This window comes from Alligator sinensis, unplaced genomic scaffold, assembly GCF_000455745.1.
Source record: "Alligator sinensis unplaced genomic scaffold, ASM45574v1 scaffold390_1, whole genome shotgun sequence".
In the NCBI taxonomy this organism is placed as follows: domain Eukaryota; kingdom Metazoa; phylum Chordata; order Crocodylia; family Alligatoridae; genus Alligator; species Alligator sinensis.
The window spans coordinates 431143-445074 of NW_005842890.1; the positions used below are offsets into that span (position 1 = coordinate 431143).

The 13932-nt window shown below is 50.3% G+C and overlaps 1 protein-coding gene across 3 annotated transcripts in view; it reads left to right on the forward strand.

Annotated features, from left to right (window-relative positions):
- Nucleotides 1-13932, forward strand: part of SRF (serum response factor) — a 44915-nt gene that overhangs the window by 21795 nt on the left and 9188 nt on the right. For all 3 annotated transcript variants that reach the window (XM_014525821.1, XM_006035923.2, XM_025192100.1), the window contains exons 3-5: nucleotides 5354-5615; nucleotides 6123-6284; nucleotides 9664-9783. In XM_014525821.1, the coding sequence (XP_014381307.1) occupies nucleotides 5354-5615; nucleotides 6123-6284; nucleotides 9664-9783 (544 nt within the window). The remainder of the gene's footprint in view (nucleotides 1-5353; nucleotides 5616-6122; nucleotides 6285-9663; nucleotides 9784-13932) is intronic.

Sequence of the window (13932 nt, forward strand, 5' to 3'; positions counted from 1 at the left end):
GCCTCCTGCCCCTCACTCTGCCCAGGTATCTTAGACAGGGCTCTAGCCACAGCAGGGCAAGCTTGGTGCCAGAGGGCAGGACATCAGATCTCCAGTACCCAGTTCTCTGGCCCTGTTAGTTCAAAGAACATCTGTCAGTCCATTGAGCACACCACTGAGGAAAGCAAGCTCTCTCTGAAAGACAAAGCCAGTTTACCAACTCCCTGTTAGGTCAACTGGAACCTTGGTACACTCTAGATTAGATAGTTTACCTTCTCTGGCTAAGCCTGAGGGCATAGACTAGTCCTTGTTCCTTCTTGTATACCCTGAACAAACTCTCTACCTTCCCCCAGACTAGTGGGCTATTCTCTCACCATGCTATTTGGTGCTTTGAGGCTCTGAAGTCCCTATGCAGGGCTCCCTACTCTCAGGGCTGAGCAATATTGGTCAGGGAGGTAGGATGCCTGAGAATGGAGAAGGTAGATTTAAAGCTCAGGAACTCGTGAGCCTTTTGAGCTAGGGTCAGCCCATAGCAAAGGAAGGCTTCCTTCTATTATTATCACCCAGGGCAGCCCCGGAGAGGCTGAGAACCTTCAGCCAGGGACAGCCCAGCCTCTCTCCTATATTCCTGCAGTGATCCCTGAGATTGCTTGAGAGAGTTCACTATGATGACTTACCACCACCTGTGAGGGGGTGGTAGCAGTGGGCCTCCCCAGGCATGATGCCAGTGGTACCTTTTCATTTGTAGTGCTATTTGCAGATATGGGCTGCTCTACAATCTAGCTGATTTAAAAAAAAACAAAACACTGGCTGGTCACCTGGAAGCATCATGAAAACAGAGTGTAGGGGCAGCCTGACTCTTGCTGTGGGGAGAGGTCCAGTTGTCATCCTGGCATGGGGAGAGGGTTGATGACTTTCCTTGAGTACTGTTCCTCTGCACCATCCCTTCCACTTGCTTGTGGGGACAGGAGACTGCAGCTGAGATAATGGAAAGTTAATTTTCCTGACTGCTCCATTATCACATGCTCGTTCTAATTCTGACTGCAGGGAATCTCTGTTCCAGGGCTGGTGGGGCTCTGTACACAGCCCTCCTCTCCCTGTGCTCAAGGCACAGCAGGGTGCTCAGGATTGGTTGTCCCTGTCCAAAATGGGCTGCCTTCCCTTTTTTAGATGTTAGTTGAGCTGTGAATTCCTTATTTTTGGCAGCATGACAGGCTGGGAACAAGGAGTAGCACGTGGGAGAAATGGGTTTGCCAATCTGCAGGGCTGGGGGTGGGGTGGGGAAGGGGGTGGCAGAGTGCTGAAAACACAAGCTGTTTAACGCTTTCCTTTCAGGGGCTCTGTGCCGCCAGTGAAGCTGGGCCTGGAGGTGGACCACAGGCTGGAGAGGGTTGGCCTGGGTAGTGCTCACTGTTCTGCCCATCACCACACCAAAATGCCTCCATTGGTGGCAAAATGGGGCAAGTCTTGTGTGTGTCCTTTCATTCACAGCTTTCTGAGCAAACTGAGGCACACTAGCATTCTGAAGGCAGAATGAGGATATTGCTGACCAAGGTGGAGAGGCTCTGTTTCTGCCTGAGGTGGTTCCATCTGAGCCTGGGGGCTGAGCCAAACTGACCCCAGTCAGCACACCTGGATTCCTTTCCCTAATTATGTTCTGGCTAGCCTCGGTGCTACTATTTTCCTGGTGTTCCTCTGCTGCCCCTGAGTTACTAGTTGCTCTTTGGGGTTGTCTCATGCTCCTCTGGGATCTGAATAAGGCATTCTGTGCTCTGTCTAGGTCAGTGCTTCCCAGCTTTTTCCTCAGCATGACCCCAGTTCTTCTTCATGGCCCCTGACTCACCACTCTCCCTGGTACCCGTCACTCCCAACCCACAGGTCCCTGAACTTGCTGGTGTCCTTCACTCCACTCCCCTTCCATAGCCCTCCACCCTTGCTGGTGTCCTTCATTTGGGACCCACTGCGGCCGAGCCCCACCTGCTGCCCACAGGAGGCGGCGGTTGCTGCAGCCAGAAGGGGGCGCGGAGCCTGGCTTCCCTGTCCCTGTGAGTGGCATGGCCATCATGGGGGTGCAGATGTGGGCTGCCCACTTGGGGCTCCCTGCCCTGCTGCCCCACTCTTGCCTCCAGGGCCCAGTGGGCGGGACTCATTGTGGAAGGGCAGGGAGGCTTGGTACCACCACTGAGAGCCCCATGCCAGCCAGGCTGCTGTGGCAAGGTACCCCCTGGTTGCCCAGCAGCAGTGGCGTGGAGTTGTTCCCTGCACTGCTGCTGGGTGAGCAGGGGATACTTTTTGCCATGGCAGTATAACCGGTGTGGGGCCGTGGAGGCCCTGGGCGGATGGCAGCAGGGCGGGGAGCCCTAAGCTCGCAATGGGTAGCCTGCATCTGCTCCCCCTCCCCCAACAGGCTCCATGACCCCATTTTGATTATGACACCAAATGGGGGCATGACCCCAAGGTTGGGAACTGCTGCTCTAAGTCATGTATATGCTTGCCCCTCACTGGTTATTGGCCCTCTAGTTGGCCCTGATATTGGGCCTCCCTCTGCTCCAGGTTAGGGAGTTGTTCCTTTCTGGGCATCATAAGTCATGCTAGTGTGCCTCCTTGCTGGATTTGTTCCCTTGGTGTGATAAATCTCATGAATCCTGGGAAAAGCCATGGTTTGTGGAGAAGGTGCAGCTGCTGGAGTACTTAGTGGGTTCACATCAGTATGTCTAGGCTGGGGGTGCCTCTGCCTCTGCATTATAACACTGCATTAATTTAGTTCACACTGGGTGCCTCCATGGGAGGTACTAAATTAATGTGCATTAAGCTGCGCTAATGCACAGTAGCACATTTCATGCTTTTTTTTTTTTTTTTTAGTGACACTTAATGTGCAGTAGATTATTCTACTGTGCATTAGTGTAATGTTACGTTTTTTACGTGGGTGTAGGTTGTAGCCGTGTTGGTTGAACGGCATAGGCAGACAAGGTTCTTTGGGTGAATCTGATATCTTTTATTAGACCAACTTAAATAGTTGGAAAAAATATTTTAAGCAAACTTTCAGGTTTAAAAACCCTTTGTCAGGCTGAGGAAGTTTCTGCAGTTGGTGTGTGCTCCTCCTGGATGGAATGAAAAGTAAAGTAAAGAAGCCAGAGGCTGTTATGCATACAAGATAGGCAGTCATTGAAGATGTAAACTGAGGCGTCAGTGGGTGAGAGATGGGCTAGGTGCGGGGGGAGAAGGGGGATGCATGTAGCAGTTAAATAGTGGAGAGGTACCTGGGGAGTTGGATGTCAGGTAGGTTATAATGGCTGCCACATCTGCATCCCATGCCCCTCTGCATCAGCTGGCAAGTGGCAGCAGGGTAGAGTCCCCGCTCCCAGCACTGATGTGAGTGTGGTAGTGTTGGGGCTATGCCCTGTTGCCACTTGGAGTGAGCTGCTCCTTCATTGCGCCTCCGGCACTGGCTGGGCCAGGCTGGGGCTGGGCAGGGCAGCCATCGGGGCTTCTCTGTGGCTCCTGCTGTTGGGGCAGCTCCGCACTCGCTGGCTCTGGCAGCGGCGACCAGGGCCTCTGAGGGCTTGTGGTAGAGCCCCACGGGGCAGTTGGGGGCCAGCAGGGATCACCATGCCTGGCAGCCGTGCAGCAGCTGCCCCATGGTATGGGTGCAGCATGGCTTGGCAGGGCACTGTGCTATCTGGGAGCTGGGGCAGCTCCAGCACTCAGCCAGAGCTTGGCACTGCTCAGCCCCAGTGACCCCAGATCCCAGACAGTGCACAGCACGCTGCCAAGCTGCGCTGCACCCGTGCGTGCCAGGCAAGGCAGGGTGATCCCCATTGCCCCTCACTGCCCTGTGCTGGGGGGGGGGAAGGGATGGCTCTGCCACAAGCCCTCAGAGGCCCTGATTGCCACTGCTGCAGCTGGTGAGTGCTGGGCTTTTTTAGTGCCAGGAGGCTGGGGTTGGTCAGGTAGCCATGGGGGCTTCTCCTGTGGCTCCCCCTGCCCAGGGAGAGGCAGGCACAGTCAGAGGAGGCGCAGGAGAACCTGAAGCCACCCAGTGTGCCTGCTTCTCCCCGGCTGATCTGAATCTCTGAGATTCGAATCACTGTCCCCATTTGATTTGGCCGAATCAGAGTTGAATCACTGACCTCCGAAACAGCTGAATCGTAATCGAATAATTCCCTATTCTCACAGGCTTAGTAGCTATGGTACCAGTGTTTTCTGAGGCCATAAGCCATGCCTCTTTCCTTCATCCTCCAGGTAGAGCCTAGCTTTAAGCACCAGTGCTGAGGACAGTTGTGTGTGGTGTAGAGGGGTATGGTATTAATGAAGCAACTGGGAATTGCCAAAGATCTGGCCTGACTAGTGCAAGCAGTGGCTGGGAACTAGAGGGAAACACCTATGAATGGCTGATGCCTCTCACTTAGCCTCGGTGTGGGTGCTCTGTATGCTGCTGGGCAGAAGAGACTGTGCCAGTGGGCTAGTCAAACTGGTGCTTGCCTTCCCAGTCTTATGGTAGCTCAAAGCAGTGAAGTTGTCTGCGCCTGTTCCCTCCTAAGCTGCCAGAAGGTGTTGTGCAGTGTGAGTGAGCTTATGGTAACTCCTGTTCCTTCTGTCCCATGGTGGACTTAAGTGCTTCTTAGCAACCTGTCCTCTGGGGTGGCCTGTGCTGTACCTGATGCCCTGTTGCAGTGCTAGGCTCCTGCTCTCCCTTAGGAGAAGTATCACAGATGCTGGATCTGGCTCTGTTCATGCCTTGCCTAGGAGGCAGCCTGTGAGTCCTGGGTCTTAGGGAAGGGGCAGAGCTGGGGAGAAGCAAACCAGGGCACGTTCCACATGTTCAGGGAGCTGGGCAGGGGCAGGGAGAGCTTGTGGAGGGCAGTAGGTGCTCTTGCAGGCCGTGAGTCACCCAAGTGCCAGGTTGAGCTGATGTTTATGTGGGGAAGCAGCTTTACTCCTTCCCATTCAGTATGTCCCTTTCCTACCCTCCCTGCCAGCCCCTTGGCCCTTTTTCTTGGTTAGTGCCTCAGCTTGTTTCCTGACTGCTACACGTTAGGATTGGGGTAGTAAAAGTGAGGAACTCCTGCCATATGCTGACTTTGGGCTGCATGCCAGCCTTCTTTGTTGTCTTCCCACCTTGTTGGGATGATATTGGTTTGATTCAGGCAGGAGCAGGGTGATGATGAGGGAGGACTGATGGGTCCTAAGGTCCAGCTTGGTAAGAGTAGGTATTGAGTATGTGGATGGGACTTTAGGCCTGGCTTAGTTGGGGCAAGTAGGTCACAGATGCATCTCCAGGCCTGGCTTGGTTTTGGGTGGGGATTGGGAAGGGTAGGTCACAGAGGTACTCCTGAGGCCTGGATGGTTTTCCTCACCTGCCCTTCTTTTCCAGGATGCACTGAAACCTGCATTCACAGTTACCAACTTGCCTGGGACAACATCAACCATCCAGACTGCGCCCACCACCTCCACCTCCATGCAGGTCAGCAGTGGCCCCTCATTCCCAATCACCAACTACCTAGCACCAGTCTCTGCCAGTGTCAGCCCTAATGCCGTCACCAGTGCCAATGGGACAGTCCTGAAAACCACTGGAACCAGTGCAGTGACCTCCGGAGGGCTAATGCAGATACCCACCAGCTTCACCCTCATGTCAGGTTAGTAGCCTCTAGAGAACCAGGGGTCTTTGGGTCTTTCTGCAGATGCCTCAGTGTCAGGAGTGTCACCTCTGTTGTTGTTTGGGAACAGGTGCAGAGAGGATCAGGGTGCATGTCAGGGCTAGCCATTTCTAATTGAGGGTGAAGTGTGCTTAGCTCCTTTGCCCCAGTACTTTCAAAACAGTGAGGGGGAGCCCCCAACTGAATTAACTCAGCAGTTCTGGCTTGACCTCTGCTCTGCCAGCTGGCTCTGCTGCTGGGCCCATGACCTCTGGGGATGGAGTTGTGCTGGTTTACTGCCTTCATGGGGTCCCTATTGGTGGAGATCACAGGGATCTGAACTGCATTTGGAGCATCTGTTAGCCCACATCAATGGCAGCACCTTCCTGCTCCCTTCCTCAGACTGGGTACTGACTCAGACTTGGAGGAAGCTCAGCACAGGCTTGGGGTTGGAGGAAGTAAAAAGCTGATTTGGCTGAAGCCTTTCTTTCTCCCTCCTTTTGGCAGGTGCTCCGCTCCCTCCGGGGACCCCCACCATTCCTCTCACTCAGTTACAGCCACACTCACAGGGCCAGGCAGTCGCAGGTACAGCTGGACAGCTGCAGCAGGCACAGCAGACAGTCTTCCGATTCCCTGCCACAGCCGGAGGGCAGATCGTGTCTCTGACAGGTCAGCGCTCACTTCTCCACTTGCTTGAGGTGGGGTGTGTAGGTGTCTGGGGGGAGGCCAGTGGCCTGTGCAGGGTTGCTGAGTCAGGCCAGGCAGGACCCTAAGTACAGAGGAGTTTGGGCGAGGTGCTGTGGTGGGCAATGCTCGCCCACTATCTGGGGGCTGAGACTGGTAGGCAGGCGAGCTGTGTCCTAGACAGGGATGGGGTCAACACTGGACAATGATACTAGGTTCAGTATTGCTGATCCAGTATCGCTGGATCCTACCAACTTTGGTCATAACCCAGAGCACAGATGCATGCTGATTTGCCCCAGGCTGAAGCCAGGCCTGGGCACAGAGGGGGTCCCCAGTGGTATTGTGTCTCCACGTAGTTTCCTCTTTCGCTCGTAGGAGCTCCTTCAGTTGGTCATGTTAGGCCACTGCGCTCTGGACCCTAGGGCTGGGTGCCATGGTGTGGGTGAGTTCTGAACGGGGATTTGAATGGAGAGGAGTGGGTGGGTGGACATACTGCAATAGACTGATATGTTGCCCAGAAAGCTGCTGATTAGAGGCTGAGTTGGGCTGAATGGAAGGAGGGGCCTTTAGGGGCTCAAACAGCTGAGGAGCTTGATTGGGAGGTAGGGTGCCTGGCCACCTCAGCAATTTCTCCTGCAGCCTGACAGGAGCTTGACAAGTTGCTGACCTCTCCCCAGTCCTTGCCATGGCCTTGGTTGTTGGAGACCCAGCAGCTCTGGAGGGGGAGATAATGCCTTGTGCCTATTTGTGCTTAATGTGGGGATTGAACTCTGGAAAAGCTCTGAGGAGAACCGTAGGGCACAGGCATGACACAGTTCCAGTCAAAAGGATGCTGCTTGCAGGGAAGCTGATAATAAGATTGTGTTGCAGAGGTGGAGGAAGAATACAGGGAGAAGGGAGTATTGCTTAATTCACATTATCCCCAACCAAGAGCTCTGCAGGATTTCATAGACATTAGGGCTGGAAGGGACCTCGGAAGATCATCGAGTCCAGCCCCCTGCCCAAAGGGCAGGAAGTCAGCTGGGGTCATAGGATCCCAGCAAGATAAGCATCCAGTTTCATCTTGAAGGTGTTCAATGAAGGCGCTTGAACCACCTCCGGTGGCAGGCTGTTCCAGACCTTGGGGGCTCGGACAGTAAAGAAATTCTTCCTTATGTCCAGCCTGAAACGGTCTTGAAGTAGTTTGACCATTTGACCTCGTCATCCCTTGGGGTGCTCTGGTGAACAAACGTTCCCCCAGATACTGGTGGTCACCCCTGATAAACTTGTAGGTGGCCATCAGATCACCCCTGAGCCTGTGCTTTTCCAGGCTAAAGAGCCCAGGGCTCTCAGCCTGTCATCGTAGGGTCTGCTTCCCTGACCTCTGATCATGCGCGTGGCTCTTCTCTGGACTCTGAGATACGGAAGGTCTGCCTCATTTTAAATTGGATACTGATACTTAAGGGTTCTTTAATCTACCAAAGGCAGAAATGGGATTAGTGGCTGGTTAAGTGCTAGGGTTGGTAACATTCAAGCATGAAAATAAGTGACCTCTCTTCAGTAGTCAGGGTCATCAGCCACCAGGTCACTTACAGTCATCTGTCACTGGACATCTAAGCCAAATTAGGGTGACTGCTCATGTGACCCACTCTGTCCTCCTATGGTGGTTACTGTGGGAGGCAGTGGGGAATGTTCTTTGGCTTGTGCAGTGAAGGAGTTGACAATTATTTCTGTAAAAAGTCATGGCCTGTCATTGCTTTGGGACAGGTACTTGACATGCAGCACCCGAGACGGGTGTTTTTCAGTCCCATCCAGATCTTGTTGAGTTGCCATCTGCTGGAAAATGCCATTTGCATGTGTTTAGTAGACATTTGTTAAAAGCTGGTGGTAGCCACAAAACCTTCCAGAAATGTTGTCTGCTCTGAATATGTTCCAGCCTATGGCTACCAGAGCTAAGCAAGACTTCCATTGCACTTGTTTTTCACAGGGGTTGGGGGCCCCATCATACAGACACCCAAACTGAGAGCAGAGGCTTTGTCTCCTGTGCTTTTAGTTCTACCCTTGCTGGTGCCCACACCAGAAAAGAAATGGTAAAAGCATTCTGACTGAAACAGTGTGGGTTAAAGGGAGAGAATCAGGAACAATCAGAGAAGTGGGCAGCTATGGAGGGCATGAGTCAGAAGAGTCTCCAACCACTGGTTCTCAACCTTGTTAGACTCAAGGCACTCATTAAACTCTGGTGGACAATTACTGTACTAGAGAATATTTCCTTTTCAAGCAGTACCCAGGAGTCCCAGCATTCTTCTGTCTAGCAAAAAGCCTATGAACTCCTTTGCAAATTGTGTACCTCATCCCTGACATGGGACAGAGATTGCTGCTGCTAGTTATTCCATTAGCTCAGATGGGGGTGCTCTCTGCTGTCAATTTAAAGCTTCTCATGGTGTTGATGACCCAGGGAAGGAAGAAGTTTAATGTATACATTGTGGTTCCACCCAGTGGTGCTTGGCTTTTTGTGTTTTGCTTTTCTAAAGTCATGGGAAAATACCTGGAAACCGACTTTAAAAGGATGTTAAGGTTGCATGTTTGACTTTACAGTGCATTTTCTAACATTTGCAATAGGGTCTTTAATGACATGTGGTTACTGATGGTATAGGGTTGCCTGTAGAACAGTGAAGCTAGGGAATCTCAAAATGCTTGCACACCAGGGTTTGGATTTAAGTATGCATGGATATTTGCGAGTCTGGCATTTCCCAACTTCTGAGTACTTGGCTTTGCAAGCTGCATATCTCTCATATTGGGTCTTGTGCACGCAGAGAGAGATGCGAGTCTTTCAAGGTGTGAGCTCATCACCAGTTGGCAGGGCTAGGAGGACACATCCCCTGTGGACAGGCTAATTGAACTTCAGTGTTTGATCACTCCTTTGGGGCAGCTGCCCCTGGCCAGTGCTAGAAATAGGACCCTGGGCTGGATGGGCTCTGTTTTGGTCAGACCTTACGCTTGTTGTGACCCATATCCATGTGACTCAAACCCTGCCCAAATCTATGTAGCTTTGTAGAGCAGAAGACTCCAAATCCTAGAGTAGGTGGGAGTAGGGTGTCATGAGAAGCTCAGGAGGGATGGTGATGGTCCTGTGAAGTGCTAGATGGAGCTTTGGGCCTGGCCTCTGCCATTTCTTGCACTGTGTATGTGGTACTGGGGTGCTTCCTTCCACAAATGTACCCCAAACCCCACAGTCTGGAGTGAAAATGGGATCTGAACTGTGCCAGAGATGGGGCTGAGGGCTTCTGTACTCCCTAGCTAGCACTGAGGTGGCTCGGACCTCAGGCTTCATGTGCTCCATAAATCATGGTGTGAACATGGATTAACAGGTTCCTTTCCCTTCTAGGTGGTGCTATGGCTCAACAGGTTCCAGTCCAAGCCATCCAGGTGCACCAGGCCCCACAGCAAACGTCTCCTTCCAGTGACAGCAGCACTGATCTCACCCAGACCTCTTCCAGTGGAACAGGTAACCTGCCTCCTTTCTGGCTGGTGCAGTATCTCATTTGCAGGTCCAGCTCCAGGCACCGATGTCAGATAGTGATGACTTGGCAACATACCATGCTTTCTGGCTTCTGCTCTGGATGTCATTCCTGGCTTTTCCTTCTCCCCCTTCTGTACCTGTGGGCTTTGGACCTGTGATCTTAGTTTTCCTGGTGATATGTGGGACTGGCTAGGGTAGATGGGAGTTGGTGATAATGCTTGGTTGTGCTGCTGCCTAAGGATGTAGAGGGGAGTCTATGTTTCCTGCATGGACTGAAGTCTGTTGCTAATTTCCAGATTCCTTAATCAAAGATTAAAGTTTTAAATAGTAACCTGTGGAGATATGTCTGCCACATACATGGATGAGAAAAGCATGGGGGGCAAAAACTGTATCCAGCCCTGGCTGAGCTCAGAGCCTAGCAGGGGGTGGGCTGAATCGCAACTGTGCAAGGCAGGGTAGGTTCTTCACTGGGAACAGGGAGCAAGAGCTGAGGATATCAGAGTGAAGAATGAAGCACCCCTCAGACTATCCCAGTGTTGTGTCCCTGAGACCACTCTGAAAATGGGGATCATAACAGAACCCAATGTTTTGCAGAGTGCCGGTGGGTGTAACAACATTTACTCCCATTGTGCAAATGGTCCTTAAGTAAGAAGCTGGACTGAATAGTTGTAAGTGACAAGCTGCTTCTTGGGCCACCTCAGTGCACACATTCCTTCAGAGCTTAGGTTTTTCACAAGGCTTTGGGAAGTCCCATACCATGTGACATTTCTCTACTTTGCTAGCTAGTCTGGAGAGGGGTTGGAAATTGCTGTTCGCTTTTGTATGAGGGGGGCTCAAAGGATTTTCTCCTCTTGTTTTTCATTTTGCAAGTACTCCTTGAACAGCAAACTGAATTGTTTGATTTATGACTGAAAAACTACCTATTGACCTGTGCCTGCCTAACAGTTGTGAAGATGGATCAGCTGGGAAGATCTGCAAGGTTGTTTGTAGAAGTTGGCATCTGAGCTGCTTACACATCCAGGATTGGCAGACTGGAAGGGACAGAAAGAAAGGGCAGTGCCTTGCAGGAAAATAAAGTTCTGCATTAGAGGTGTCCCCTCCTGGTATGACAGGCACAGGGATGTGTTGCTGGGGGAAACCTGGCATTTACCAGTGGATAAACCCAGTTCCTCCTCCAGTGACCATATGTGCAAGGGCAAAGAGTTGGGGTGTTGTAGGACAGTGCTTTGTGCTGAATGACTCCTGGCTGTGAGTAGCAGAGTCAAACCTCTTCAGAGGAACATGGGGTAGCCAGAGGTGTTTCATCATTCTCACATCCTCAGCTTTTGCTTCATGGTCCCAATGCCAAGGCCACTGCACTGGACTGGGCAGGGTAGGGCAGGGCTGTGCCTGCCCCACAGGGAGTGTGCAGCTTCGTACCAGGGCTGGATATGGTTTAATTCTCTGCTGAAATATCCATCTGATGGAAATGTTTTTATCATCTCTTTCCTATCACTTACTAAAGAGTTGGTAAGTCATTTTCTCTCCACTGAACAGCCCCACATGCCTTCTGTGTTGGCAGCTCTACTAGTTTGCCTGCTAGAGCTGGGCAAAGGTGACTGGTACTGTGCAGAGTAAAGAACTGGTTACTAGTGACATCTGGTGGTTGCAGTGGTCATTGCATGATACCATCTGTGGTATGATTGGTGATGCTCACCCTTGCCACCTGTGTAGAAGAGGTGGCTTGAGAATTCAAGCCAATGGTGAGAAATATCTTGATTGCATGCTTTCAGGAGGCTTGGAGTGGGTGAGCTGTACTGTGCCGTAAAGCAAGGAAGTGACAATCCAGTGGCCCTTTTTCTATAAGAAGCCAGGGTAACTTTGTACCTTATAGACTAACCAATGTAGATATATAACACAAGCTTTTGTGAGTTGTAGCTCAGTTCATCATGCTGAGTCAAGGTTTGCCTCAGTTAATTTGGCCTTAAAAAAAGTCCTGGTCTGGCCCCACTTCTGCTCAGGCTCTTGGCCCCTCTCCAGACTCCCTGAATTTGCTGTCAGGTATTGCTCTCTGCAGTGCTGTGCTGCCAGCACCTTTCTCCTCACTTTCCAGTCTGTGCTTCTCAATATTTGTCCTTCCTATTGGTCTCTCTTGTTGCCTGGAGCTCTAGGCCCATCCTCCTTAAGCCGTCCTCTGCCTTTGGACACCACTGACTGTGCTCTACAGTTCTTCCCCTCTTTTTGCATCTGTGAATCCACTCTCCTGTGGTTCTCCTCCTCACTCTCTTAGCTGTTCATTTAGTGAGTTCCCTTCATCCCCATTCCAGACCATGGTGGGGGCCCCACAGGGCTCCCTACGGAGCTCCTTTGAGTTCTCATCTCCTGTCCAAACAGAAACCTTGGCCAGCCTTCTGACCCCTGTCCATTCAACAGCTCAGTGTGTCAGAAACCTGCACGTGATCATCTCAGCTCCCATACCTGCTTTTGGTATTGCCAAAATAGTAGTACCACTATCCACTGTCACTCACGCTCATAACCCAGGCATGATGTCTTTGACCTGGGTTTCTTTGCAGATTTGCATCTGCAGGCCATAGCAAAATTCAGCCACTTTTGTACACAATACATCTCGTACTACAGATGTACTTTAAGGAGGATGTACTGTATCCATGCACAATTATACATCTTTATATGTATTTGTCAGGCTCTTAATTTTTATATTTGTATGGTGTTAAGAAGTGGAGAATTATGTATTCATTTAATAGGTACTTATGATTTTTTTTTGTTTCTGATTAGTGTCAGGCTACATTTGCATTGAAATCAGAATTTAGTTAAAATTTCACACACACAGCATTTTAAAACTTTTTAGTAGTTAAAACTCCTTGAAATGTGCTGGGTATTTATGGAGAAACAAGCATACCAAAATATTATTTAGCTTTAAGCCCTAACTAATTTAATAAACAGAAAAAGTATTATCTATAACTAGTAAAATTGAACTATTTCTTGCGACTGTGACCCTCAATTTTAGAACTAGTAGACTTTATCATCTAACACTTTTTAAATTCATTTGAATTATAAAACAGACTTTCTTGCTTTTTCCAACACCCAGTCTCTTAACTTAGACTGAACTTGTCATTAAATTGAAACTAGGTGAATATCTTGATGCAAAGAAAATATTCTCTGCATCTGCAGAAGAGGCGACTGCTGTCAAAGCTGGTTTGGCCATTCAACAAACTCTTATTCTGGGTGCCCAGTGCCTCCCATCTGCTGCTGACCTGCTTTAGAACATCAGTAGCAGTTTTGAACTGCATAATATTTTTAATTTAAATTCTGTCAGTAGATTATTAAGAGCTAAACTTATTACAGAGTTTTTTATAATTACAGATGTAATATTTAAAGAGTGTATTTTAAAAAGAAAAAGGATTACATTGTAATTTTTAAAAGAAGAAACCATTTAAAAAAAATGTAAATAACATTTAAAATACCCACTTTTAAACCTTTCTAAGAACCATTTTTTTTAAACCTGAGTACAACTGGTGCTGGCTATATTTCTTTATTCACCCACCCTAGCCATCTGCTACCACGTAGCTCTCACCTGCTTATGGCTTTCAGCTGTCCTAGCTACTCCCAGCCACCCTTTTACTGGGAAGGCTCTCACTTTCTTGTTGATTCTCTGCGTCCCTGCTTGGAAGTTCATAGATTCATAGATGTTAGGGCCGGAAGGGACCTCAATAGATCATCGAGTCTGACCCCCTGCATGAGCAGGGAAGAGTGCTGGGTTCAGATGACCCCAGCCAGATGCCTATCTAACCTCCTCTTGAAGACCCCCAGGGTAGGGGAGAGCACCACCTCCCTTGGGAGTCCATTCCAGATTTTGGCCACTCTAACTGTGAAGAAGTTCTTCCTAATGTCCAGTCTAAATCTGTTCTCTGCTAACTTATGGCCATTATTTCTTGTGACCCCCAGGGGTGCCTTGGTGAGTAGAACCTCACCAATTCCCTTCTGTGCCCCCATGATGAATTTATAGGCAGCCACAAGGTTGCCTCTCAACCTTCTCTTGCGGAGGCTGAAGAAGTCCAGGTGCCCCAGTCTCTCCTCATAGGGCTTGGCCTGCAAGCCCTTAACCATACGAGTGGCCCTTCTCTGGACCCTCTCCAG